At 62.7% G+C, this 25,554-nt stretch overlaps 2 protein-coding genes across 9 annotated transcripts in view; one reads left to right on the forward strand and one right to left on the reverse strand.

The window, feature by feature from the left end:
• The window catches only part of AATK (apoptosis associated tyrosine kinase), a 39,887-nt gene extending 23,255 nt beyond the window's left edge, over window positions 1–16,632 (forward strand). Inside the window, exons 2-14 of one of the 4 annotated variants that reach the window (XM_027974253.3) lie at window positions 285–418; window positions 3,386–3,533; window positions 5,794–5,873; window positions 6,503–6,621; window positions 6,796–6,883; window positions 7,802–7,935; window positions 9,204–9,288; window positions 9,361–9,482; window positions 10,857–11,006; window positions 11,450–14,105; window positions 14,198–14,345; window positions 14,482–14,688; window positions 16,156–16,632. In XM_027974253.3, the coding sequence (XP_027830054.1) occupies window positions 285–418; window positions 3,386–3,533; window positions 5,794–5,873; window positions 6,503–6,621; window positions 6,796–6,883; window positions 7,802–7,935; window positions 9,204–9,288; window positions 9,361–9,482; window positions 10,857–11,006; window positions 11,450–14,105; window positions 14,198–14,345; window positions 14,482–14,688; window positions 16,156–16,424 (4,340 nt within the window). In that variant the 3' untranslated portion in view covers window positions 16,425–16,632. Of the gene's footprint in view, window positions 1–284; window positions 419–3,378; window positions 3,534–5,793; window positions 5,874–6,502; window positions 6,622–6,795; window positions 6,884–7,801; window positions 7,936–9,203; window positions 9,289–9,360; window positions 9,483–10,856; window positions 11,007–11,449; window positions 14,106–14,197; window positions 14,346–14,481; window positions 14,689–15,538 lie in introns of those variants that run through there. The other 3 variants (XM_027974255.3, XM_027974256.3, XM_042256766.2) reach the window with 3 other exon arrangements.
• Window positions 16,633–17,329: 697 nt separating this feature from the next.
• BAIAP2 (BAR/IMD domain containing adaptor protein 2) overlaps window positions 17,330–25,554 on the reverse strand; it is a 63,860-nt gene continuing 55,635 nt past the window's right edge. Inside the window, exons 14-15 of one of the 5 annotated variants that reach the window (XM_042256772.1) lie at window positions 23,452–23,499; window positions 17,330–18,098 (exon numbers count right to left, since the gene is read on the reverse strand). In XM_042256772.1, coding sequence (XP_042112706.1) covers window positions 23,472–23,499 — 28 coding nt within the window. In that variant the 3' untranslated portion in view covers window positions 17,330–18,098; window positions 23,452–23,471. Of the gene's footprint in view, window positions 25,329–25,554 lie in introns of all 5 variants that reach the window. The other 4 variants (XM_042256770.2, XM_042256767.1, XM_042256769.2 and 1 more) reach the window with 4 other exon arrangements.

A 25,554-nucleotide genomic window follows, 5' to 3' on the forward strand; every position in this document is an offset into this window, starting at 1 on the left:
CAGCCCTCTATCCCCTGGCGAGGCCAGTGCGGTGTCCAGGGGCCAGATGGCAGGCTTGGGCTGCTGTGGTCGCCCCCAGGGTCCACCTGCCCTGGGCCTGGCGGCTGTGCCTCCAAGCACCGGGTCTTGGAGCAAGGGTGAGGGTGCCAAGGCTCAGACCGCAGCAAGTCGGGGAGGCTCAGAGCCAGGGATAGGGTCCAGCTGGCCCCTGGGTGCCCCTGGGGGCCGGGTGCAGGTGGGGACGGGGACGCAGAGCTGCTCGTCACCGCTCTCTCCCTTGGCAGACGGCGCCCCACTCAGCGAGTTCTCCTGGTCATCCTCCCTGTCTGTGGTGGCCGTGTCCTTCTCCGGGCTCTTCACCGTCGTCGCCCTCATGCTGGCTTGCCTGTGCTGTAAGAAGGGCGGCATCGGGTTCAAGGTGAGGGCTGGGGGCGGGAGGCCGAGGACGGGATTCCCAGGGCCGGCCCTCTGGCGTCCACTCGGCACTGGCCTGCCTTCCCTCCTGGGGCTGCCTGGGGATCATGGAGACCCAGGCCTGGGACCCCATAAGCCCCTCTTCTGGGGGCAGCTGACAGAGGCGTAGGGGTTGTCGGGGACCTCTCCCACTGCCTCCCCCAGTTTGAGTCCCCCCCCATGGGGACAGGGGCTCATTACCATCACCCCCCAGCTCAGGGCCAGGCCTCCGTGGGCAGTGCCTCCAGGGACAGTGAGGAGGGGCCTGGGGAGGGGGGCGGGGGCTCTGTGCTCAGCAATTCTTTGAATATCTGCTCATTCGAATCAGCAAAGGAAGACCAAAGTTGCCCAGACACACTTGCCGTCCTACCAAGCGGCTCTCTGGCTGGGATCACCTTACCCTGGGGTTTTTCTGCCCATGAGGAAAGGATTGTGCGCTGCGTAGGAATCGCGGAGCAGGGATAGCAGGGGTCATCACTGCTGCTTCTGGAGCATCGGCTGGATGCTGGGCCGGCTTTCCTCAGGCTGCTGCCCTGGCGGGGTTAAGCTCCCGGGTCATCCTGGGCTGCATCCTAGGGCCGAGGTGCCCTCCTAAGGAGGGTAGCCAAGGGCCATCCCCTGGGGTGCTGTTCCTCAATCCTACAAGTGCTCTCGGCTGCCCCCATGCTCAGCTTCTGGTCCTCTGAGCATGGAGGACAAGGGGAAAAAGCTGGGAACTGCAGAGCCCATCCAGGCCCCCCGGCCCCAGCTCCGTGGGCCGGGTTCTGCAGACTTAGCACATAGTGCCGCCTGTGGTCATTCCCCCGCCCCCTTGGCTGCCCCACCCTGGGCTGGAGGTCAGATTCCAGGGCCGGCAAGGTTGGGGGCAGGGCTGTCCTGTGGCCCAGCATAGCGCCACTCCCCACCGCCGTTCCCATTCCGAGTGACCCACACTGCAGCCACGCCACCCTCATTTTAGAAGATAGTGCCCTTCCCACGTGTGTCTCCTCACCTGGGGGCCGGGAGAGCTGAATCCGCCTGGTGCTTGCCTTTTACCAGGGTGTCTCTGCCACACTCCATGGCCGGGTCATCCTCCCAGAGCCCTCTGAGGGGTGGGCCAGGGAAGCTCAGGGCCTGGGCAGCCAGGCCATGGCCCCAGGAGCTTTGGGTCCACGTCCAGGCCCCTGCGCTGTCTCCCTGATCGGCAGGCAGTGGGCTGGGCCAGGCGATGCTGGCATTTTCCTGGAGGATCCTGGCGCCAGGCGAGGTGGAGGGGGGGAGGGCTGGGCTGGGGGTGGGGGCCCGGGTCGGGTTGTATAAGTCAGCCCCTCCTCAGGGTGCTGTGAGAACAAGGCCCCAAACAAGGGCCAGTGCGGCCCCCTCCTACCCGTGCCCTCCTCACCTCCTGGGAACATGGTGCCCGGAACATTCCAGCACCAGCGCGCCTCTGTGGGAGGGCCGGCCTGTGCAGCAGGCTCCTGCCTGGGCTCCCCCACCTGGAGCTGCACTGGGGGAAGGGGCTGGGCCACGATGCTCACACTGTCCTACCTGATCACCCGCTGCGCTGGCTCCATCCGGCGGGCCTCCAGGTGGCAGCGTCAGGTAACCAGCTGGGGCTGGGGTCAGGCCCCTGGGGGTGGGGGTGGGCATCGGTGCCTCTTCAGAGTCCCATCTGGGATTACAGGGCGAGGAGAGTGGTTCTGACTGCCCCCGGGTGGTCGCCTGGGGAGGGGGAATCCCTTGTAGACCTCGTCCCCAGCGGCTCCATTGTCTCAGGGTGCAGTCCAGGACAGGTCCACAGGGACACCCCCAGAGGGCTCCCAGCCTCCTCCTTGCAGCCGAGGAAGTCGAGCCCCAAAGAAAGCAAGGTCCTTGGGTCTGAGCACTGGGGGAGGAACCCAGGCCTCCTGGCTCCCAGGCCGGCTGCCTGTTCACAGGGGCGGTCCCACTGCAGCTCCGGGGAAGTCCTGCAACCCTTGGCTTCTGTTTCCTGCCTGGCAGTGGTCAGTCTGGGTCAGATCGGCCTGTGGCGCTGGAACTGGGGTTCTGCTTCTGGCCCGGGGCTCCTGGGGGACTTGGCTATGGCTCAGGAATGTGAGGGGGCTTCCTCAGACAGAGGTGGGTGGTAGGTAGTGAAGTTCAACATAGCAGCCAGGCCCAGGAGGGACCCAGCCTGGTGCCCAGGGCCAGGCTCTTAAGGAGTCCGGGGAGAGGACAGATGCTGGCCTGCCTGGGTCAAGATCCTGGGGCCCTGCAGGCAGACGGCTGTAGCAAATGACAGCGCCTGTCTGGGTGTGAAACTGGTTGGGGAGATGGGCTGTCAGGAATGCTTCTTGTCTGGGAGGGGTGGGGCACTTAGTTGCTTGTTCACTGGGGCAGGGTTGGGGGGATGATGGATCTCCAGCCATGACCCTGAAGCGACTGACCGTGGGTGCCCCACCCAGGGCGAAGGCTGCAGGGAAGTCGGGGTGCTGAGACGAGTGGGGGCTGACTCTGGATGGGCCAGGGCAGCTGGCCTCCAGCCGCACCCCACCCTACTCCCTGCCGCTGGTGCTGCCCGCCTCAGCCTGAGCCTGGTAGGCCTGGTGTGGACGGGCTGAGGCCGGGGGAGGCGTGGCTGCCCTGGGGCTCATGGCCCCCAACCTTGAGGCTCTGCCTGTGGGAGACAAACTGTCACCCCCCGCAACCAACACAAAACAAACCCTGCCCTCCTGGGGCAGCTGGTGTCCCTGGGGGAGGGGGGTGGCAGGGAGTGGGGTCTGTTCTCTGCCCCGAGGAGAGGAGGTGGGTGGAGGAGGCAGCTGGCAGGGGTGCTGGTGGGAGCTGGGCCCTGGGAAGAAAGGGGCCTTTGAGAGCTGGCCTGCACCCCTTGTTCCCTCCCTGCCCTGCCCCTCGACCCTCCCCATTCTGGGGAGCCCTGGAGCTCACCGCGTGCGTCGCCTGCTTGGCCCAGGAGTTTGAGAATGCTGAGGGGGAAGAGTACGCGGCCGACTTCTCGGCACAGGGCTCCCCGGCCGCAGCGGCTCAGAACGGGCCTGACGTGTACGTCCTGCCGCTCACCGAGGTCTCCCTGCCCATGGCCAAGCAGCCTGGGCGCTCAGGTGAGTGACGCCCCCCTGCCCTGTGGGCCCAGGTGGGAGGCTCAGGGGAGGCACGGGATTGGTTGTATCCCCTTCTGCTGGGACCTGGGGTGCTGTGAGCAGGCTTGGGCCAGCGGGGGCTGCTGGGCGACGGGGTAGGGGTTGCCCCGTCTGGTCCTGGGATAGGCACTGGTGTGCTGGGAGGAGGGGCTTCTCTGTGGTCCCTAGGACATGGGCTCCGGGAGCAGGGCCCACCCATTGCAAGGAGGGGCTCTTCGGGGTGGAGCCTCTCGCTCAGGACCCTGGGTGGGGGCAGGAGAGGCCGGGGTGGGTGTGTGCAGGCACAGGCGGGAGCCTTGGCTTCCTTGCTGTTTCTCCCACCAGCCCCATCCCATGTTCCCCCACCAGGGTGGCCACCCCCTGCAGGGCCCAAACCACAGAGGTTAAAGGTCCGTGGCCAAGCTGGGCTTTGCACCTGCCTTTACCTGATCCAGGCTCTGAGAACTCCCAGTTGTGTCTCGAGGCTGTCTCCAGCCCTAGGAACCCTTCCCGACAGCTTCACGGCCAGGCCTGGGCCTGCCCCCAGCTCCTCCAGGCGCACTGAGTGGGATGTGAGGCGCTGGGCGGGGGGCTCTGTTGGCACCAGGGCCTGTGATACTTGGCCTGTCCCACTGGCTTATGTTCTGGGCCCTACTGGGTCCTGCCCACAATGTTGCCCACCCTGGAGCCCAGCCTTCATCCTGGGCTGGGGGCTTCCAAGATACAGGTCTGGGCCCTGCCCCCAGGCCCCATGACTATCACTCCCCACCCCCACCAGTGTCTCCTGGAGGAGAACTCACCAGTTAGGCAGGAATTTCAGGGCCCACAGGAGCACCCTATAAAATCTTGAAGGAGGGGTGACTGCTATAGGAGGCCCTCCAACCTTCCTGGGTGACCGTGGGGGTCTCTGCCTGTGCTGACACTGGGAGCCAGTATGGGCCAAGGGGTCCCCTCAGGGGACACTGTACATCTGGCCTGGGCCTGACAACTGCCCCTGGCCATATGTGTGCCTGGGACCCTGAGGAATCTTTGAGACCCAGCTTCTCCCATCCCTTAGGGGACTGTCCCTGGGGATGAGGGGGACAGAGACCCAGGGGAGGGCAGTGATCACATTTTCCATTTTACAGCTCTGCTCTGCTCTCTGTTGGGTACCCTGCTTCCAGGGAGGGAGGGAGATTTGGGTGGGCAGCAAGGGCCACCCCTCTACACTGTGGGAGAAGATGGCCCAGCCAGGCCCAGTCTTCAGGCTCCCTAGCATGGCTCCGTGGGCGCTGCCCCTAGGGTGCAGACCCCAAGACCCCTGGCCCATCCCGCCTTGCCCCCTGCAGCTCCCAGGAGAAACAGCTTTTCCACTGGCTGGCAGTCAGCATGCTCTCCTCCATCACTGCCCCAGGGTCCACTGTCAGGCCTGCTGAGCCTGCCTGGGGAGATGCCAGGCTGGAGGTGGAGGGGGCAGCAGGCTGGGGCCCAGGGGGAGGAGCCCTGGGACTCAGGGCCCAATGGGACCCCTTACCCCCAATTCTGCTCAACATTGAGGTCAGCACTGCCTGGGGTCTGCAGTCCCTGGGAACAGCCCCTCACCCTCCGAGTCTTCTGGCTGGCCGGCTCAGCCTGCCTCCTGGGCCCTCTGGGCAGCTGGCGTGGGAGCAGAATTCGGGGAATCCCTTGGGGCACAGGCAGTGTGTGGGTGGGCTCAGCAGCTCTGGCCCTTCCTCTGGGGCTCTCTCTGACCCTTCCTCCCTGCTGACCTCACCCCGCCCAGCCTGCAGGAGAATGGGCCCAGTGTGTTCCGTACAGGGCTGTGCCAAGCAGCCCCCAACAAAGGAGCCTTTGGGGTGCCTGGCGCTGGAATGCCAGCCTGTGGCAGGGGTGAGGGGACGGGCCACTCCACTGCCCTCCTCCCCAAGGCCTCCACCCCAGCCACACTGCCTGCCCAGCCTTGCCTGTGCGCTGGTCCCGGCTCCAGGCCCTGCTGTCTCCAGCCTGGCTTGTCCCTGTAGGTGGGGGCACAGCCTTCCCAGACCTACTCAGAAACATGCCCGGGTGTGGCTTGGAGGTCCACAGCTCCCCTGGGAAGCAGGCACCCTGCTCCTGATGGCAGCCCCCATCAGGAGGGAGCAGGGAGCTCCAGGCAGCTCCCCAGAACAGGCTAGGCAGGCAGCCTTTTTAGGGGACAGGTGAGAGAAGATGGGGTGATGATGGAAGCTGAGCTGGCATTCCTGAGCCCCCTGCCCTGTTACAGTGCAGCTGCTCAAGTCCACAGACCTGGGCCGGCACAGCCTTCTGTACCTGGAGGAGATTGGACACGGCTGGTTTGGGAAGGTGAGTTGCTGTCCCCAGGGTAGGTGGTGGCAGAGGCTGGCAGCATGGTCCCTTTTGCCTGGCAGGTGGAGGGGGGGGGGGCTGGAGACCTATTTCCTCTAGAAACCTCCCCAGTCCTGGGGTCCCCTCTTAAGGTGCACCCACTGAGCCCTCTCTGGGGGCCTCCGGGTCTGGCACCCCTTCTCTGCAGATCCTGGTATCATGATGGGAGGTACCTCTGACTGGGCAGAGACAGGGAGCAGCATCTTGGTCCTGGCTTCGCCCTGAGCACCAGGCTCGGGGGGACAGTGGATCCATCTTCCTCACAGCAGACCCCCAGAGCTCTGAGAACAGCTAGGGACCTCGGGGGAGGCAGATAGCAAAGACAAAGTATTACAGCCAGGAGGGTTTGCCTAGAAGGGATCCAGAACCCATTTTGCAGATGAGTAAATTGAGGCCTAGAGGAGCCCATGGACAGAGGAGCCTGGAGGGCTACAGTCCATAGGGTTGCAAAGAGTGGGACACAGCTGAGGCGACTTAGCATGCACCCAACTTGCACAGAATAAGCCAAGCTTTGGCTGGAGGAGCAAGGCTAGGGGCGGAGCCTGGGGAGGGTGGTGTCTGCCCACCTGGTGATGCCTGCCCCACAGGTATTCCTGGGGGAGGTGAACTCAGGCATCAGCAGCACCCAGGTGGTGGTAAAGGAGCTGAAGGCGAGCGCCAGCGTGCAAGAGCAGATGCAGTTCCTGGAGGAGGCGCAGCCCTACAGGTGGGTGGCCCTGGGGACCGGCTCCGCTGGAGGGGCTGGGGCACTGCCCGGGAGGTGGGGGCGCAGGCCCTGCAGACAAAGGCGAGCTCTGTGCCCTGCAGAGCCAGCCCCCTCGCCCCCTCACCCCCTCCCTGCCCTGAGTGCGAGTCAAGGGTGGCTTGTTGGCTCCCGCAGGGCCTTGCAGCACTGCAACCTGCTCCAGTGCCTGGCCCAGTGCGCCGAGGTGACGCCCTACCTGCTGGTGATGGAGTTCTGCCCAATGGTGAGTAGCCCGCTCCCCCCAGTCCCTGCCCTGCGCTTCTGGAACATGGGACTGGCATCCTGCAGAGGGGCCTTGGCGGAGCCGGGGACCCCTCAGCCCCACCCTGTGGGCCTCACATCCCCTTCAAAGTGGGCCCAGGTGGCCCTGCACCACTGCCTTCCAGAGGTGGCCTGGGGCAGGAGGGAGGTGACCCCACCGCCACAGAGACAGCGGCTCTCAGGGCTGGGCCTCCATGGTGCCCGGGGTGGGGGAGGGGGCAGCTGCGTCCCCGGTCTGCCTCTGCTGCTCGGAGTCATGGCGATTTTCCCGAGGGGCACCCGGCCTGTTTTGGAGGCTCAAAGCCCTCACGTCTGGTCCAGTCTCACGCATACTTTAGTCTCCGGCCGTGACTGAGCCTGCTAATGGCCTCGCAGAGACCCTCTGACCCAGTCAGACAGAGGCACACACATGCACACACGCACAGCTGAGCCGCCTGCCCAGGGAGGTGCCCTTCCTCAGACATGCGTCCCCCCACTGTCTAGTCTCTGGACTCGCAGGGCGTCCCCAGGAGGGTCGGGGGCCCTGGAGCTGGGCGGTGTCAGCAGGTCAGGGATTTGCCCGTGGACCCTCTGGTCACCTGCCCTGGGTTCTGTCCAGGCTTGGCGTCACAGCTTACGTGGCCCGACGCAGGATGTGGCCCTGCTGGCCCTCAGGGCTGCCTGGGGCCAGGGCTCAGCTTGGGGAAAGTGTCCCCTGCCCATAGGATCATCCTGCTGATGGCTGGCCTCTGGGAGGCGGACACAGGGGCTTCACTGGGCAGCAGCGGCCCCGCCGAGTTAGCAGGATGCCTGGTCTCCCACGGGCCCTGCTGGGGAGGAAGGGCCCGGGGGCGGGCAGCCGCTCCCCGCTGGCAGGTGACGGTGCTGCCCTTCTCGACAGGGGGACCTCAAGGGCTACCTGCGGAGCTGTCGGGTGGCCGAGGCCATGGCGCCCGACCCCCTGACGCTGCAGCGCATGGCCTGCGAGGTGGCCTGTGGCGTCCTGCACCTGCATCGCAACAACTACGTGCACAGGTGAGGGCGGCGGTGGCCCACCGGCTCTCGGCCCGGCCTCCACCCCTGCTCCGGGGCCACAGGACGGGGGGCCTCAGTGAATTGGCTAGTCTTTGTTCAGTCTCTCGGGACCACCGTGCAAAGGGATTTTATCAAATAAAAAGCACCAGGCAGAGGGGAGCTGGACGCCTACTTCTGCAGGAGGCTTAATCGAGGGGATGCCCTCTGTCCACCTAGCCTGGGGAGGTACCCGTCCTTGGTCCCCACGGTGGTCAGCGCTGCCCAGCAGCCCATGCTGGCCCCCGCCCTCCTCTTGTCTCCCTCAGGCCTCGGGGGGAGGGGTGGCTCTGCCCTGTTTCCCGCCCTGGCCCCCAAAGTCGGAAAGATGGGCCAGGGTCTGGCCTAGGGGGGTGTGCCTGAAGAAGTGGCGATGGACGTGGCCCCGCCAGCCCTGGACAGCGCACGGGCCGTCCTCCCCAACAATATCCTGGTGCTGAGTGATGACACACGCAACTCCAGCATCAGTGATTTTGTTGAAGAGGGCAGCTGCCAGCCTCCCGACTGCCCGCCGAGCCCACCCCACCCCACGCCACCCCACCCCAAGTGCCCATCTGTGGCTCCTGGCACAGCAGCACTTTGGCCAATGGATGCTGAGCCCACGTTTGCCCCAGTGCCCTGGGCCCCAGACTCCCATGGGGCCACCAGGCAGGCAGGGGAGAAGCCAGTAGCCAAGGCTGGCCTGGGTGGGAGATAAAGGTGGGGGTGAGCGGTCCCACTGGGTGGGCACTCCACAGCACCCTCTGCCTGGGGCCCTGTGTGGACAGGGCCAGGGCAGGACCCCATGGCTCTCCACTTCCCCACTGACACCTGCCTCCAGGGAGCGGAGGGTGGCAGTGTAGTGGGCCGGAGCAGACTGCTGTGTCCCCGGGCTGGCCCGCCCCCAAGGGACAGGTCAGCAGACTGGTGTCTGAGGAGAAGCAGGGGAGTGGATCGGCTTCCCGTGAGGGAGGCCCCGTCCAAGGAGGGCCCTCGGGTAACTTGCAGCCAGCCCTGGGCCTTGTGTCCCTTGCCTGCGTTCTAATGTGTGTTGCCCATCCACTCAGACCCTCGAAGTGTCCAGGCTGGTGCTCTGGAAAGGGGAGGGTGGGTGGGCAGCCTCTCGGATGCCCCTTTACACTCACCCACCGAACTGAACCCAGGACAAGCAGCCCAGCCCCCTCGGTGTCCTGGACGCGCTCCCCCGCCACACACACTGGCACTGCCGGCTGACCCCACCCTCCCGCCCCCAGTGACCTGGCTTTGAGAAACTGTCTGCTCACGGCTGACCTGACAGTCAAGATCGGCGACTATGGCCTGTCTCACGGCAAATACAGGGTGAGTGGGGGGGCCGGGCCAGGGCAGGGCCAGCCGTGCGGCCCAGGGTGACCCTGTCCCACGTGCCAACAGGAGGACTACTTTGTGACGGCTGACCAGCTGTGGGTGCCGCTGCGCTGGATTGCACCTGAGCTGGTGGACGAGGTGCATTGCAATCTGCTGGTGGTGGACCAGACCAAGGCCAGCAACGTGTGGTGAGTGTGAGCCCACGGCCCCCGTGAGGACGCCAACAATGCCCTGCCTGTCTGCGCCCGTAGCCCTCACGGCTGCCCTGCCTGAGCCGAGTGAACGTGCCATGAGGACCCGGGGCACGGAGGGGCTGAGTCCCACCTGCCCACCAGCAGCCTCCCTGCTGTTGGCAGGGAGGCACACTGGCCACTCAAGGCAAGGGCACGTGTGTGAGGCTGTGCTTGTCTGTCCAGCCCTGTTGCTGTGTAGGAGGTGGCCAAACACGGCCCCAGGTGAGGTCATGGGGGTTCTGGAGCCACCTGTTGCTGCTGGTGCCAAGGCTCACGGCAGCAGGGTGGGCAGAGCTCCAGGGTCTGTGGAGGAAACCCTGCCCCCCTCTCCCCTCCCAGGATCTACTGGGCCGATGCCCAGAGACGGCAGGGTCAGAGTAGCAAGTTGATGAGACGTGGGGCATCGTGGTGGCACCTGTTCCCGTGAGAGGGGTGGGTAGGGGCTGGGGGTCTCCTGTGACCGCAGCTGGAGGCGCTAGGCTGGGCAGGTGTTTGGACCCAGTACTGCAGCCTCTGAGGCTTGGCCATGGTGGGCCCCTGTTCCTGGTCTTGACCCATCTCTGCTTCCCTCTCCTGCTCCCTTCCAGCCTGAGGCCTGTCTGGCTTCCCTCTGCTCCTGATAAACCTTCAGGGCCTGGATCCAGGGTTCAGCCCTCCTTCCTCCAGGGGTCTCCCCTGAGCCACTAATTGTGCCCCCGACATGGACACTCCACTTCCCCACTCGACTCTCCATGTGGCTGACTGTCCCCTGGCTGCTCGCTCACCCACACTGACTGGTGTCCCCAGATGGCTTTGGCCAAGGCCACTGTGACTTCTCTGTTGCCAAACGATCTCTGTCCCTCATGCCCCCAGACTCCCAGGATGGCCTGGGGTACCCAGGAGCTGGCGGAAGCCACCACCCACTAGAAGGATCCCAGTTGCCTTCTCCCAGCCCTCAGTGTGCTGGCTGCCTGGCCAGTTCCCCTGGCCCACTCACGCTGATTGGGGTGTCCCTAGACGACCCCCCACTCCCTCCCTCCAGCCTCCACAGGAGCCTGGCGGGACTGGGAGCTTCTCCAGGGCAGCTCCTGCCCCTGGCAGTGTCTGGGTTTCAGCCCAGCATGGGGATGAATGAATGAACAAATGGAATTGGTTGGTGGGAGGCCAGTCTGGCTTTTATTTGTCCAGGCACCCTGGGCATGGGCTCAGACCTGCTCAGGTGGCACATCCTGTCCGTTTACTGAAGGAAGGCGCTGTCTTCTGGTCACGGGTGTGATGATGGGAGCTGCCCTTGGCATCCAAGGCTTTGAGAACATGTGGACAGCCCTCTGATAGCCGTCATCCTCACAGGTCCCTGGGCGTGACGATCTGGGAACTCTTCGAACTGGGAGCGCAGCCCTACCCCCACCACTCGGACCGGCAGGTGCTGGCCTATGCTGTCCGAGAACAGCAGCTCAAGCTGCCCAAGCCTCAGCTGCAGCTGACTCTCTCCGACCGCTGGTGAGGCCCCCGGTGCCAGGCAGGGGCGGGGTGTCCCCGGCGGGAAGGCCAAGGCAGAGAGGGGTGCTCTGGGTCCCTGGAGCCTAAGTGGCTCTTCCTGACTACGTGGGTTCCCAGCTCGCCCTGGCTGCCCCCTGGCTAACAGTGACCTCTGGGCCACTTCCCGTGCCCTCAGTGGAATGGCTTCTTTACCCAAAACGCAGATTTGCCTGCAGGCCTGGCAGGGATGAATGAGCTCGGGGAACTGTGCCCTGATCCATGCCATCTCCCATTTTAGGAGACTCCCTTAACTACCCCCAGGGGCTCCTGAGTGTGAGCAGGAGGGGGAACCAAGACTGGCTGGGGGCAGACTGGCTCACTCCTTAGGGCTGGGGTCCTGGCTGGGCAGTACCACCTGTTGGGGGGTGGGCAGGGGCTGAGCCCCAGGGCATCCCTTCGCGCAGGTACGAGGTGATGCAGTTCTGCTGGCTGCAGCCTGAGCAGCGGCCAACGGCGGAGGAGGTGCATTTGCTGCTGTCCTACCTGTGCGCCAAGGGCGCCACCGAGGCGGAGGAGGAATTCGAGCGGCGCTGGCGCTCACTGCGGCCCGGTGGCGGCAGCGCGGGTGCCGGGCTAGGGGTGGCAGGCCTGGCCCTGGGGGGCACAGGTGAGCTGCTCGCCACCTCCTCCTTCCCGCTGCTGGAGCAGTTCGCTGGCGACGGCTTCCACGCGGAGGGCGACGACGTGCTGACAGTGACTGAGACCAGCCACGGCCTCAACTTTGAGTACAAGTGGGAAGCGGGCCGCGGCACCGAGGCCTTTCCGCCACCAGAGGGCGCCCTGAGCCCGGGCCGAGACGCGCGGCTGCAGGAGCTCTGTGTCCCGGATGGCGCGCCCCCGGGCGTGGTGCCGGTGCTCAGTGCTCACAGCCCCTCGGTGGGCAGTGAGTACTTCATCCGCCTGGAAGACCCTGCGCCTGCCGCGGACCATGACCCCGACTGCACTGGCTGTGCCCCCAGCGCGCTTGCCGCCGCGCTGGGCCCCGATGGTAGTGACCACGATGATGACTCTGACGGGAGCACGGCCGCCTCGCTGGTCATGGAGCCGCTGCTTGGCCATGCGCCGCCCGTGGATGGCCCCTGGGGCCACTGCGACCACTACCCCTGCAAGAGCCACGCCCGTGACCTGTCCTGCGCCTCCCGCTCACCCTCACCGGAGACTCCGATGCTGGCGGAGCCTGGAGCCGAGGATATCGACTGGGGTGTGGGGGCCTTCTGCCCCCCGTTCTTTGAGGACCCACTGGGCATATCCCCCTCGCGGAGCTCTGGGGACCGACTATCTCCAGGTGGGGAGGAGCTGAGGGAGGCTGAGGCGTCCAGAGCCGCCCAGTACAGACACTGGAGCTCCAACGTGTCTGCCAACAACAACAGCGGCAGTCGAGCACCGGAATCCTGGGTCCCAGGCCTCTCAGGCTACACGGACTGCTGCCCTGGTGCGAAGCAGACTTTGTGGGCCATCCCTGAGCTGGGCCATCCTCTGACCCCAGAGGATCCCAGAGAGTCTCTCCTTGGGCCAAAGGGGGCCTCCTTGGGTCAGGAGCTGGGCCACTGCCTCGGCCTCCCCCATCTGTATCCTGCTGAGGGCCTGACACCTGCCCCCTGCCTGGTCGCCTCTCCCTGGACAGAGGCAGCCGTAAGTGGGGGTGACAGCCCCCAGGCAGAGCCCAGGCTCGCAGAGGAGGCCGAGGGCTCTGCTGGACTCCAACTGCCCCTTCCCTCTATCCCATCCCCATCCCAAGAGGGAGCCCCACTTCCTGCTGAGGAGGCCAGCACCCCGCCCACCCTGCCTGCCTCACCCACGCCCACTGGAAGCCAGGCACCTGCCACCGAGCCAGCCCAGACCCGTGACAGCGGCAGCAGCTCCCCTGAGCTGGAGGCTCCAGGGAGTGAAGATGAGGACACAACTGAGGCCACTTCTGGTGTCTTCACTGACTTGTCCAGCGATGGCCCACAGGCTGAGAAACTAGACGTGACCCCAGCTTTCCGCTCCTTGCAGAAGCAGGTGGGGACCCCCGACTCCTTGGACTCCCTGGACATCCCGTCCTCGGCCAGTGATGGCGGCTGTGAGATCTTCAGCCCATCAGCTGTCAGCACCCCTGGCGGGCAGCTCCGAGCCCTGGACAGCGGCTATGACACGGAGAACTATGAGTCCCCCGAGTTCATACTCAAGGAGGCGCATGAGCCCTGTGAGCCCGAGGCCTTTGGGGAGCTGGCCTCAGAGGGTGAGAGCCCAGGGCCCGAGACTCAGCTCTCTGCCTCCCTAGGTGGCCTCAGCGAGAAGAATCCCTACCGTGACTCTGCCTACTTCTCAGACCTGGACACGGAGCCAGAGCCCCCCGTGGGCCCCAAGGAGAAGCATGGAGGTGTTCCGGTTCCCGGGCCGAAGCCTGATCTGGAGAGCCTGAAGAGCCCCAGGATGCAGTCTGCACAGCCCTCCCCTGAGCTGGGGGTGCCCGGGGAGGCACAGGGCACTGGACCCAGCGAGGTGCCACCACTGCCACTGTCACCGCCTGAGGACTCTTCCCCAGAGCCAAGCGCCTGCCCCACAGGCCCCAGGCAGGAGCCTCCCTCGCCCCAAGACCCAGCTCAGGTGCCGCCCATGCCCAGCCCCGTGAGTTCTAAGATTTTCTTGCTGACTCCAGTCCGGCCAAGCTCAGAAAGCCACCACCCGGAGCTCCAGGAGACCCTGGGTCTGCTGTCAGGGTCGAACCTGCAGGAACGGACTGGGGGCCCAGGTGCCTCCAGAACCCCGCTCTGCCTGGCCCTGCCTGGACTCCCTGTGGCCCCGGAGGGGCGGCCTGAGGAGGAAGAGGAGGACAGCGAGGACAGTGACGAGTCGGATGAAGAGCTCCGCTGCTATAGCATCCAGGAGCCGAGTGAGGAGAGCGAGGAGGAGGTGCCACCCGTGCCAGTAGTGGTGGCAGAGAGCCAGAGCGCGCGCAACCTGCGCAGCCTGCTTAAGATGCCAAGCCTGCTGTCCGAGGCCTTCTGCGAGGACCTGGAGCGCAAGAAGAAAGCTGTGTCCTTCTTCGACGACGTCACTGTCTACCTCTTTGACCAGGTGGGCAGCTGCCCTGGGCTTGGCGTGGGGAGAGGGGGCTCTGTGGTGGGACTGGAAGCCTTGGGCGACAAGTGTTGCTTTGATTCCCCCAGGAAAGCCCCACCCGAGAGCTCGGGGAGCCCTTCCCTGGTGCCAAGGAGTCACCCCCGACGTTCCCAGCGGGCAGCCCAGGCTCCCCCAGTGCCTCCTGCCGGCCACGGCGGGCTGACCCCTCCCCTGAAGCCCCTGGGACTGAACAGGGTGAGCTAGGGGCGGGGCGAAGCGGAGGGGCGGGCCCTGGTGGAGGCGGGGCGATGTGGCCTGTGGCTCATTTGGTGGGCGTGGTCAGGGCGTGACATGCTCTGGGCGGGGTCTCCCCATCCCATCCTATCCACAGCTGACTACAGGTTTCTCGCAGACGGAGAGTTCGAGTGGAATGATGGCCTCATGCTGACGTCGGCCCAAGAGCCAGCCTCGCGCATCCCCGCCGAGACTCCCAAGTCCGTCGCGCCCAGCCCCTTCTCGCGCTTCACCGTCTCACCAGCGCCTGCGTCCCGCTTTTCCATCACGCACGTCTCCGACTCGGACTCCGGGTCCGTGGGAGGTAAGACACTGGTTGGGTGCCGAGGCCCTGTGCTCATTATTTCTTGTTTTCTGGACAAGCTCAGTTTTCAGATGGGGGAACTGAGGCTCGGAGAGGTCAAGTCACGTCAGACCTGTTTGTTGTGGCCACCTTGGTGTGTGTTCTCTCCTCCCTGGGGAGATGTAGTGCCCCAGACAGAGCTGACTGGGCCCTCCCAGGACTAGGCTAGATGCCCGCTCCCTCCCAGCACACCTCATATCTGATGGCTCTTGTCCAGGGGAGATGGTGACGGTGGTGGTGGTGGTGGTTCAGGTTCCCAGGTGGGGCCCTACTTAGGGGCCTTAGCTTACCCCTCCCTCCACGCTCCGCCCGTGTCAGCGTCAGACCAGGTTGGCTCATCCCTGCCCAGTTGCCCTCGCCTCCCACCCCCATTCTGCTGGGCTTCCCTGAAAGCTCAGCTCCACTAGTATGCCCCTAGTCATCTCGTCCCCCAGGCAGACCCAGCCCTTCCCCCTGCTGCCCTTGACCTGTGGGTGCAGCTGCTAGCGAAGGACCTGCCGGCCTGTCACACAATGTGTCCTTAATGGATGTCTGAACAAGCACAGCTCACCAGGAGGTGGGTGTGTGACCCTGGCCAGCCCAGCTCTCTTTGGGTCTGTTGGGAGAATTTCAGAGGGCTGATGCTGAGTTTTGTTGGGCCCGGTCCTTGGGGATGCAGTAGGAAGAATATATTATCTAGCTCCCACCTAGACAAGCAGGCTGGCAGGCCTGTTGCAGCCTTAGCTGTTCAGTGGCCCCCAAGCCAGGGATGGAGGCCAGGTGGGAGTCCCTGAATCCCCAGTGTTTCCTCAAACACTCATGTGTTTGCCAGGTCCTACAGCAGGTGCTGGGGGCAGCTGTAAAGAGGCTTGAGCCCCAGGCGGCCCCTGCCCCCCTTGGAGCCTCTGCTGGTCCTGTCCCTGGCAGCAGCGAGGATGGACTGAGTGGTGGGGACTTTGATCCTGGCCGTGGTCAGCAGCAGCAGCTTCCAGCGCTTTGGTGCCCCCTTGCCGTGCCCTGCAGGAGCAGGGCGGGATGAGGCCCCTCTCTGGCCCTGGTCGGTGGAGCATCTGTGCACGGCAGCCCCATGCTGCCCTGGGGGCAAGATCTGTCCTGGACACTTGGGTTTGCTGCTAGCCCCTAGGGATGCCCTACAGCCCTCCCCCCGCCCGCCGCAGCTGCCCCCTCTGCCCTGGCCCCTGCTGTCAGACTGCTTGGCCCTGCCCATGGTTCCTATGGTGCACTGCAGGCTGCTGTGTCCCCGCTGCAGGTGAGAGGGCAGGCACAGGCACGCTGGGACGGCCTCTCCCTGCCTGCTTCATCCCTTCTGCCAGTTCAGGGTTTGCTCAGTGCAAGAAGAGGTCACCTGGCTCAGGTGACCCTGCTCCAAGTCAGTGGCTGTTTCCCTTTCACTGAGTCAGCTAGACCATAAGCTCTCCCTTCCTACAGGGTCTGGACCAGCTCCTGTCTGGGTCCCACTGGAGCCCTGCGAAGGGGCCGAGGTGGGCAGCCTGAAAGATGGGGGCTTTCAGGTCGCAGTCTTGCCGCTGCAGCCCTGTCTGGAGGTGCCCATGGCTCCCCTCTGCAAGGTAGTGCCCAGCCCTACCCAGCTGCCAAAGCAATGTGGGTGCACCCATGGTCAGCGTCAGGGGACAGGTTCCTGCTGCAGGAGTCGGGCAGTGGGAAGGGGTGGGGCAGCACAGGGCGTATTTTTGTAACCGCTGTTGTCAGAGCCAACGGATATGGGACGCTTTTAAGTTATTGTTGCCAAAGAGACGTAAAGTTTATTGTTGCTTTCGGGGTGTGGGCGGGGACTTGTTTCGGGTTTTTTGTTTATTAGTTTGAGGCTTAGGATGCTGGTACAATGATCTTGTTCCTTTTTTGTCTGTTTTTTAAGAGAAATCAAAGCTAAGGAAAAAGCCTTCATGCTAAGCGTGTGTGTTCTTTTGGAGTCTGCAGATGAAGCCCTGGGCAGGATGGGGCCTGGGCTGTGCTGGGATGGGGGCGAGTCCCTGTAGTCCCTTGTGACCACTGGGTCAGTGCAGGAGGGAGGCCACTCTCTTTAGCCCGCTGTCCCTGGCACACCTTGGTGAGGGAGACAGTTACCTTGGGCCCCCAGTGTGCCTGGGTGGGGGTGTCTTCCCAGAGCAGGGCGGGGGCACTGACACCTACAGCCCTCGCTTCCTGCCTGGTAAGCAGGCCCTGCCTAGGTAAGGCTGAGCGGGGGGACCCCTCTGGGAAGCTCTTCCCCCTGCCTTTCCCTCAGCATGGGGTGGCGGGGGGCGGGGTGGTGAGCCGGGAGCAAGGTGGGATGTGAGGAGGTGGGGCACCTGTGCACCCTCACCTTGACCATCTGTCTTAGGACCTTGCCTCACTCCACCTGGCCTGCCTCCAGCTTCCGCCAGGTGAGAGACCTCCGGAGTGCCTCCCAACCCCAATCCCGGCTTTGTGTTCTGGGGTGTGGGCAGGCTGAAGGTGGTGCAGGGCTCCTAAGCACCTCCTTGGAGGGTCTGGGAAGTGAGCGAGCGCTGCCTGGGACATCTCCTGATGTAAGGACTGCTGTCACCAATGTGGTTAGCTTGGCTGTATTTCAGCCTCAAACGTCAAATACCACAGACCCAGAAAAGTTTCTAAAATCTTGTATTTCAGCTGAAATAGGGAAGCAGCCAGGGCATCAATGGGGGAGGCCCACCCAGGCCAGGATGCACACAGCTTGGGGACCCAGGCCACAGCACTGATCTCCCTCCTTGGGGCCAGGGCGGAGAGGCGGGCCCCTGCAGCCATTTCTGGGTGGGAGTTCGGGTATGGGCAGGGAGAAGCCCCCCAGACTGCCGGTAGGCACACGGAGACCCAGCAGAGCCCCAGGCAAGAGTCTGCCAGGAGGTGCACGTCCTTAATAAATCCGTCTTCTGAGACAAAGGGGCAGGCCCGCCCCTCCCCGCACCCTTGTGTCCTGCCTGCAGGCACGCACAGGTGAGTGGCCTCATGATTGACCGGATAGGGGCTCCCCTTCAGCTACAAGCCGATGGGATGGCGTTCTGGGCACCCTGGAGGCTCCCAGGCCCACACAACAGACATGCCTGATCTGAAAGGTTGGCTCCAGGGCCCGGGGCCAGCCCCCCTCATTCTCCTCAACCATGGCCCAGGTGCCACCTCCTGACCCTGTGGGGAGAGCCAGGGTTCAGCCCAGGCCAGACTGAGGTAGGGGCAGAGGGTCTGGAAGGAGGGAATTCTCTAACAGGGAATAAGCCGATTGTAACAAAACAGGTTGCAGGGCAGGGCAGGGAAGGGGACCCACAGGCAGTGGGTGCAGACGCGGCGGTCAGCTGAGGAGCGGGGCAGACCTGTCGTTGGTCACTGTCGGCTTTAGCTGGACGCTGGCGAAGGGGTTCCTGAGGAGAGGAGAGAAGAGCCATTTCAGTGGTTTTCAGGAGAGGTGCTGCGTGCTGCCCTAGGCTGTGGACAGCACCAACCCCCGCCCAGAGGTCAGCCTCCCAGCTCAGAGCTGGGGTGGTGGAGGCCCCGCCTGCACGGCCCGCTGAGCCCCAGTGCACCACCCTCTGCTCCCAAACCTGTCCTGCCTCGAACCACAGGCCCTCCCAGGACAGGGCGGGTCAGCGTGGGGGGCCCTCTGCTCCTTCCACATGCACCCCAGTCCTCTTTGTGGCCCGAGACAGCCCCCTACGAGCTGCATCCGAGCTCAGCGTGCAGAACTCCCCCAAGGCCCAGTGTCCTCCCCACCCGCCTGAGCAGCAGCTGAGCCCGTCTGCAAGGACACGGCCATCGACACACAGATAGCTCAGCAGAGCACACAAGCCCGGCCCATGCGTCCCGGGGGCTTGGAGTGGCCGGTCCCACACCCACATGACAGACAAGGCGCAGGCGGTCGTGGCGAAGGGGCTGGCAGGGGGTATGCCCACAGCCCCTGCGGAGGGGCTGACCGTCTCCTCAGAGAGGAGCCGTTCCACCCCTGGGTGCCGAGACGGCGGCTGACGGACAGACAGATGCGCCAGACAAGGGGCTGAGACACAACGAGAGGAGTGCAGGGTGGGGCCGGCGTCCGGCCTCGAGCTCATGAAGGCCTGTCCTCCTCGGGCTCCCAGTGGGCTCGGAGGACCCCGCCAGGGCGGGGACAACACAGGACATCAGGCAGCCCTGGGGCGACAGCACGGAGGGCACGGAGGACACGGAGGGCTCAGCACGAGCGGAGCCGTTACCTGGGGTGGGGGTGGCCTTCGGCGCGGCCGGGTGTCCGTGGGAGCTGGGCAGGCACTCCATCCAGGTGCCCAGGAAGAGCACGAGGAGGGGCACCCTCGTGTGTGGCTGAGGACCCGGCACTTTCTGAAACACTGAGGCACACTGGACTTAGCTGTTTAAAGGTCAACTAGGGAGAAGAGGCTGATGCAGCAAAGCATGGCTTCCGCGTCTCCAAGACACTGCCTGACAGCTGGCAGCACCCACGTCGGCCTCGGTTCCACCCCTGCCTTGGCGCATCTGCACCCAGCTGGTGGGGCCGTGGGCTCCCTCTCTCAGGGCCTCTCTCGTCTCCTTGGTTCTGGTCTGTGCAGATACGCTTCGGGCAGGGACCGCCTGGCGGTTCTGCTGTGACCAGGGTCATGGCCCCTGGGACAGGGTGCAAGGCAGCCATGGGGGCTGCTGCCCTGATGGGACTCTGGTCCTGGAGGAGGGCTCTATGCCCTTGGCTGTCCCCAGCCAGGGTCAGGGCAGGCAGTCCCGGGGGGCCTAGAAGTGGGGTAGGTTTGTCCATCCAGAGCTGGGGACCCAGCAGAAGTGGGGACCCAGAGAAGGGAGGATGGCACGTGTGCTGATCAGAGTGGGAGGCAGAAGGGGGCGCTGGCCAAGTGTGTCCCGACACACCTGCAGTCTCATCAGAAAGGGTCGGTGACCAGCCTTGTGTAAATTAGCGAAGTCAGAATGCACCCTCACACCCTATACAAAAACGAAACTCAAAATGGTTGAAAGACTTAAATGTAAGACATGACACCATCAAACTCCTAGGAGAAAACATATGCAAAATATTCTCGGACATAAATCATACCAATGTTTTCTTAGTCTCCCAAGGCAACAGAAACAATAGCAAAAACAAACCAATGGGACCTAATCAAACTTACCAACTTTTACACAAAGGAAACCATGAACAGACAACCTACGGCCTGGGAGAAAACATCTGCAAATGATGTGACTGACAAGGGCTTAATTTCCAAAATATACGAGCAGCTCATATACCTCAACAACAAAAAAGCAGCCCAACCAATAAATGGACGTAAGACCTAAGTAGACGTTTGTCCAAAGAAGACATACAGATGGCCAAGAGACACGAGCAAAGATGCTCAACATCACTAATTATTAAAGAACTGCAAATCAAAACTACACTGAGGTACCAACCTCACACTGATCAGAACGACCATCATTAAGAAGTCTATAAATAAATGGTAGAGTGGGTGTGGAGAAAAGGGACCTCTCCTACACTGTTGGTGGGAAACTGGTGCAGACACTATGGGAAACAGTATGTAGAGTTGCCCTGTGACCCAGCAATCCCGCCCCTGGGCATCGATCCTGAGGAAGCGGTAATTCAAGAAGATAAACGCACCCCTATGTTCACAGCAGGACTATCCACAATAGCCAAGACACAGAAACCTAAACGTCCACTGACAGATGAATGAAGCAAAAATGATTATATACATAATGGAATATTACTCAGCCATAAAAAAGACCGGAATAATGCTATTTTGCAGCAACATGAATGGACCTAGAAATTATACTAAGTAAATCAGAAAGACATCATACGATACCACTTATATGTAGAATCTAAAAAATGATACAAATGAACTTACCTACAAAAGAGAAACAGACTCACAGAGAACAGGTGTGGTTGCCAAGGGGGAGGAGGGATGAGTCTGGAGTTTGGGATTAACAGATGCAAATTATTATTTATAGAATGGATAAACAAGGTCCTACAGTAGTGCAGGCAATCATATTAAGTATCCTATGATAAACTATCAGAAAATAATATAAAAAAGAATGTACACGTATGTATAAATGAATCACTTTGCTGGATGACAGAAATTAACAGCACCATAAATCAGCTACACCTCAATTTAAAAACCGGAAGGACTGGTGGCAAATCCACACTGTCACCTGCACCAGGAAGATCTTCCCCAAGGGGATGCCCAGCTCTCACTCACACTGTCTGTGTTTCCTCCCCCAAAACAGTGCGGCCATGGGAGCGTGTGCTGTGTACACCCTGCAGGGTCAGAGGAAGCAGGCGGCGGCTGCAATTGCTCCAGGCCTCTGGGGCAACTCTCTCCTGCAAGCCCTGGCCAGAGACTCTGGGGTGGGACACCCTTACCCTTTAGCACCAGGGGAAAGGGCGAGGCCCCCATGGGTGCCCACTACCTTTTGGAACATTCTGTGAAAGAACAAGCTTAGAAGCCACTCCGAGGAGGACACTTTAGTGACCCAGGGTGGGTGGCTGGGGTCAACGCTAGGATGACAAAACAGGACAAGATTTGGACTGAAGCCACTGTTGATCCTCCTGTCCTGCAAACATCTGTCACGGCCAGGGGCGGATGCCGGGGCCAGTCAACAGCGGACCACCCAGACACAGAACAAGCGCTTCTTAACCCAAATGGGAGACATTGGTGTGCGCGAGGGTCAGAGCTGTCAGGGTGCTGGGGCTCCTCTCCCAGGGAGGGCCACGAGGCACTCTGGCAGAGGACCAGGGGCTGGGCTCTGTCCCCCTGAGCAGAGACATAGGGACAGCGGCAGCTTTTCCACGGAATCCATCTGTCGTCTTGGATGGGGGCAGGCCTGAAGTCCTGGGTGTGGTGAAGGCAGGGGTGAGCCAGGCCCCCTACCCTTTGTCCCCTCTTCCCAGTCCTCTGCAGACCCCCTGGCCTGACAGGGTGGGACCCTTGCAGCTGAGCAGCGTTTGGGTCCAGCCTCCTGAAGACGTTCGTCACTGAGGATTTGGGGGAGTCACCTCCGGTTATCTTCTGAATCCACTTCTTGAATGAGAAAGGGGGTGGTTCTGAGAACACCTGGGCAGCGCGAAGTGCGGCTTGTATCCTGGAACGACTCCAGAGCAGAGAAGGCACGGAGGGCAGTTACAGCACATATTTCAACTTGCGCCCAGACCTTTTCCTCTTACAACGTGTCTTCCACACTTCAGAACGTCGGCCCTTCTGGACTTGATTTGGTCTCTTCCCCAGAGCTGTAAGCTTGGGCAAAGCTGAGCAAGGTCCCGCAACCAACCAGAGGCGCCTTGTGACACCCCTGCCCCGGGAGAACCATCCGAGGACAGGCCGCGGCCAGCGTGCTGTGTGCTCCCCAACCCACTGTGCCCCTGGGGCTCTGTTCCAGGCAGGGGCCACGCCAGCCTCCCTGGGCCTTCACCCCCTTCCAGTACCTCCAGGGGATGAGACCCACTGGGCCCTGATAACTCAGAGGGACCACAGGGGCAGCAGAGGTGGGGGTTGCTCGGCTGGGGGCAGGAGATGCAGGTGTCTCAGTGCATCTCGTAAAGGGAGGGACAGAGGCAGAGGAGAAGGATAGCCCAGGTCATCATGCTAAGCCAGCGTCAAACTCATTTCCCCCCACACCACAATCTGAGGAGCACTTGTCTCCAGAGAATCACACTGCAGGAATCCAGGAATCACACTGCAGGAATCCAGGAATCACACTGCAGCTCAAGAGAAGGGCAGCAACATCAATAAACACCAAACAACTTATAACCCTGGTGGTTCAGTAGTTAGGACTCTGCACTTCCATTGCCAGCGGCCTGGGTTTGATCTCTGGTTGGGGAACCAAGATCTCACAAGCCACGCAGTGTGGCCAAAACCAAACCCAAAACGCAACAAAGGTAGCAAAGAGGGAGGGTCCAGGCCCTGCTGGAGCGGCCCAGATGCCCATAGGGAGGTCAGCATCACGGTGACTCTCAAGGGGGTGAAGAGACCACCATCTTGGTAAAGGGCCATGTGTCAGCTTCACACGGCAGTCTTCCCAGGGAGCGGGGCTGGGGTGGGATGGGGAGAGCAGTGCTGCTCTGACCCAGGCACAGGCACCCAGAGCGGTGGGTTCTCCCCACCCGGCTGCCAGTGCTTGCTTTCCAGAGGCGCCAGGGAAAAGACCATCACCAGGTGGGAGCTGGAGGCGGCCACTGGGGCTGAAGCTGGAAAGCCTGACATAGCCCCTCAGGCACTTTGGGGCAGAGGGGAGGTGAGCGTGGGCACAACGGGCAGCAGGGCCACCGCCTGCCGGGCAGAGGCGTGTGCCTGCTCCCCCCACATGCCTGTGGCTCTCTCCACAGCCATGGCAGTCCCCAGACCCGTCCTGGTCTCCCTAGCCCTCAAGGGGCTTTGATACTCACCAGCCCAGGAGCCAGCCAGGCCAGGTTCAGATCCATGCCCAGAGACTGGTCTGAAGGGCACCCAGCCCAAGGAGCCCAAAGCCAGCCTGGCAGCTGATCACCAGGCTCCACCCCGATTGTGGCCAAAGCACCCAGCAGAGGCACAGGGAACCCAGACAGAGGGGCAGGCCAGACCCGCCAGCTTCCAGAGAGAGGAAACCCAAGAGCCCAAGGACAGGTCCAAGGGAAGCGAAGGCCGGAGCTGAGAGCAGAGGCAGGCTCAGCAGACCCCGGACCCCGCTCTGGCCCAGGTCAGAGGGTCTCCGGAGCTGCTGGGAACATAGGCTGACCAGCACAAGAAAACCAGGGCAACTTACTAACTCTAGTCAGGGGCCGCTCAAAATCTGGCCACTTCCACATCGGCACTGCAAGGAAACACAAGGGTTGGTTGGTGCGGGTAGAGCGGCGGGGAGTGAGGGCTGAGGATCCCGAGGAGACGCAAGCTGGATGGAGGATGGGGGCTCCTGGCAGGTAGGCATGCTGCCTGGAGCCAGAACCACCGAACGCAGGGTGGAGCTGGTTGTCCAGCCCCGGGAGGGTGACCCGGGGTCAGGCCCACGCAGCTCTCACCGGAGCGGGGGCCTCCCCAGCTGTGCCCAGGGAGAGCCATGTGGGCCAACACTATCTGCACCTTGGCTATTCTGTCGGCAAAGTGGCCAGGCTTGCACGAGGCCCAGAAGCACGCAGCGGGGCTGGAAGGAGGCGCCACACTCAATTAGATGCAATAAATAAAACTTTTATTCAAACAACTGCAGTACAGGGCACAATTCAGATTAAAAAAAAAAAAAGGGAAAGGAAACAGGAAAAATATTTTCAGCACTTTACATCTTCATACAAGTTTTGCGGTTTTGTGTCTACATTCATCCATTGAGCATGGAATCCCCTGGATTTGAGATCTTTTAGCAAAATTAGAACACCAACATAGAAGGTTCCTTTTTTTTTTTTTACAAAGGTCCGTGTTCTGGCTTTGTTTTCTCCTTAAATTATAAAACAGGGTCTGTCTGCGTCTTGAGCTGCTTCTCTCACACACGCTACCAGGCACGTCCTAGTCCACGGGAGGGGGCAGGAGGGTTTGGCTAAACCACATCAGAAAAAGGAGCGTCCACAGCTTCACGGGGGCTCCCGCGGTGGGAAGGGCAGAGCAGCTGCGCCCTCGCTCACTTCCCAGATTCAAGGCGTGAAGAGGCAAAACCAGTAGCCACTCAGTCCAGCGTGTCTGCTTCTGAAGCCACCGAGACACACAAAGAGACGAGAGCGTTTAGGGAGGATGTGGCGGGGTGCCCAGAGCCGCCCTCGCTCCGTCACAGGCTGGTTAAGAGAAACGATTTCCAGAACACGTGGGGGCGGGGGTGGTCTCTGGAGGTCTTTGGAATGTCCGAGTGCAGCCGGGCCCCCTCCCCGCCAGCGCCCTGTGCGGTCGCGGCCATGGTGCCCAAGGCTGGCACCGCGCTCTGGTCTGCCCATCGTTCAGTGGCGTCGGGACCAGGGAGCCGTCAGGGGCCCGGCCTGGCAGGCAGGCGTGCGGGGCCGGGGCCTCCCTCACAGGAGCGGCCAGCTTCCTCAGGAGGCTCCCCCGGCTCAGCCCCAGCCCCTCTCTGGGTGCAGCCTGGCAGGGCGCCCCGGGGTCCAGAGCCTCTCGGAGCCTGCAGCACCCACTCTCCCGACACAGGTGCCAGTGTGCGCGGGGTTGGGTGCGAGATAACAGTGCGCACACCGGAGTCCATGCATGTCTGTTTTTGTTTTCCAGGAAAAAAAGAAAAAGTCCTTTTCCTGTTTTTCATCTTTTTGTTGTTTTTTTTTTGGCTTTTTTGAATTTTTCTTTTTCTTCAAACTTTAGACCTGGCTCATGGTGAGCCTTCAAAGAGGGACAGCGCGTCATGAGCACGGCGGTGGAAGGGGGACTGCGGCGAGGACGCCCCGCCTGGCGGGACGCGCGGGGGCGGGTGTGTAAACACAGGGAGCGGATATGGGGCAGCACCATGGACCCTGGGGGATCAGAGTCTGGGGTCACCAACCGAAAGGCGGGGAGGGGGCAAGTGGGAAAGAAAAACGACCCAGGAAGACACCGACGAGAGCGGAGGAGGAGACCGATGGAGACCAGACAGCCCGGGGGCGGGGGGGGGGCGGCGGGAGCTCTTCTGAGCAGCTGCCCGGTCAGCGTCCTCACACTGTGGACACCAGCGTGCCGCTGCCGCTGTGAAACAAAGCACAGGACGCTGCCGGGCCGCACGCCTCCCCGGCCGGCCGCCTGGCCCTAGGGAGTGGGGCAGGAGACCCCAGGGCCAGGGTGCAGCCCAGCTCGGGGCACGGGCAGACGAGCCCCGCTCCTGGCCAACAAGAGATGCCTGGACGCCAAGAAAGAGCCGGGCCTCGAAGCAACCAGGCCAAGAGGTCACGCGGCGGTGGTGGGCAGCCCAGGG

The sequence above is a fragment of the Ovis aries genome, chromosome 11 (assembly GCF_016772045.2).
Source record: "Ovis aries strain OAR_USU_Benz2616 breed Rambouillet chromosome 11, ARS-UI_Ramb_v3.0, whole genome shotgun sequence".
In the NCBI taxonomy this organism is placed as follows: domain Eukaryota; kingdom Metazoa; phylum Chordata; class Mammalia; order Artiodactyla; family Bovidae; genus Ovis; species Ovis aries.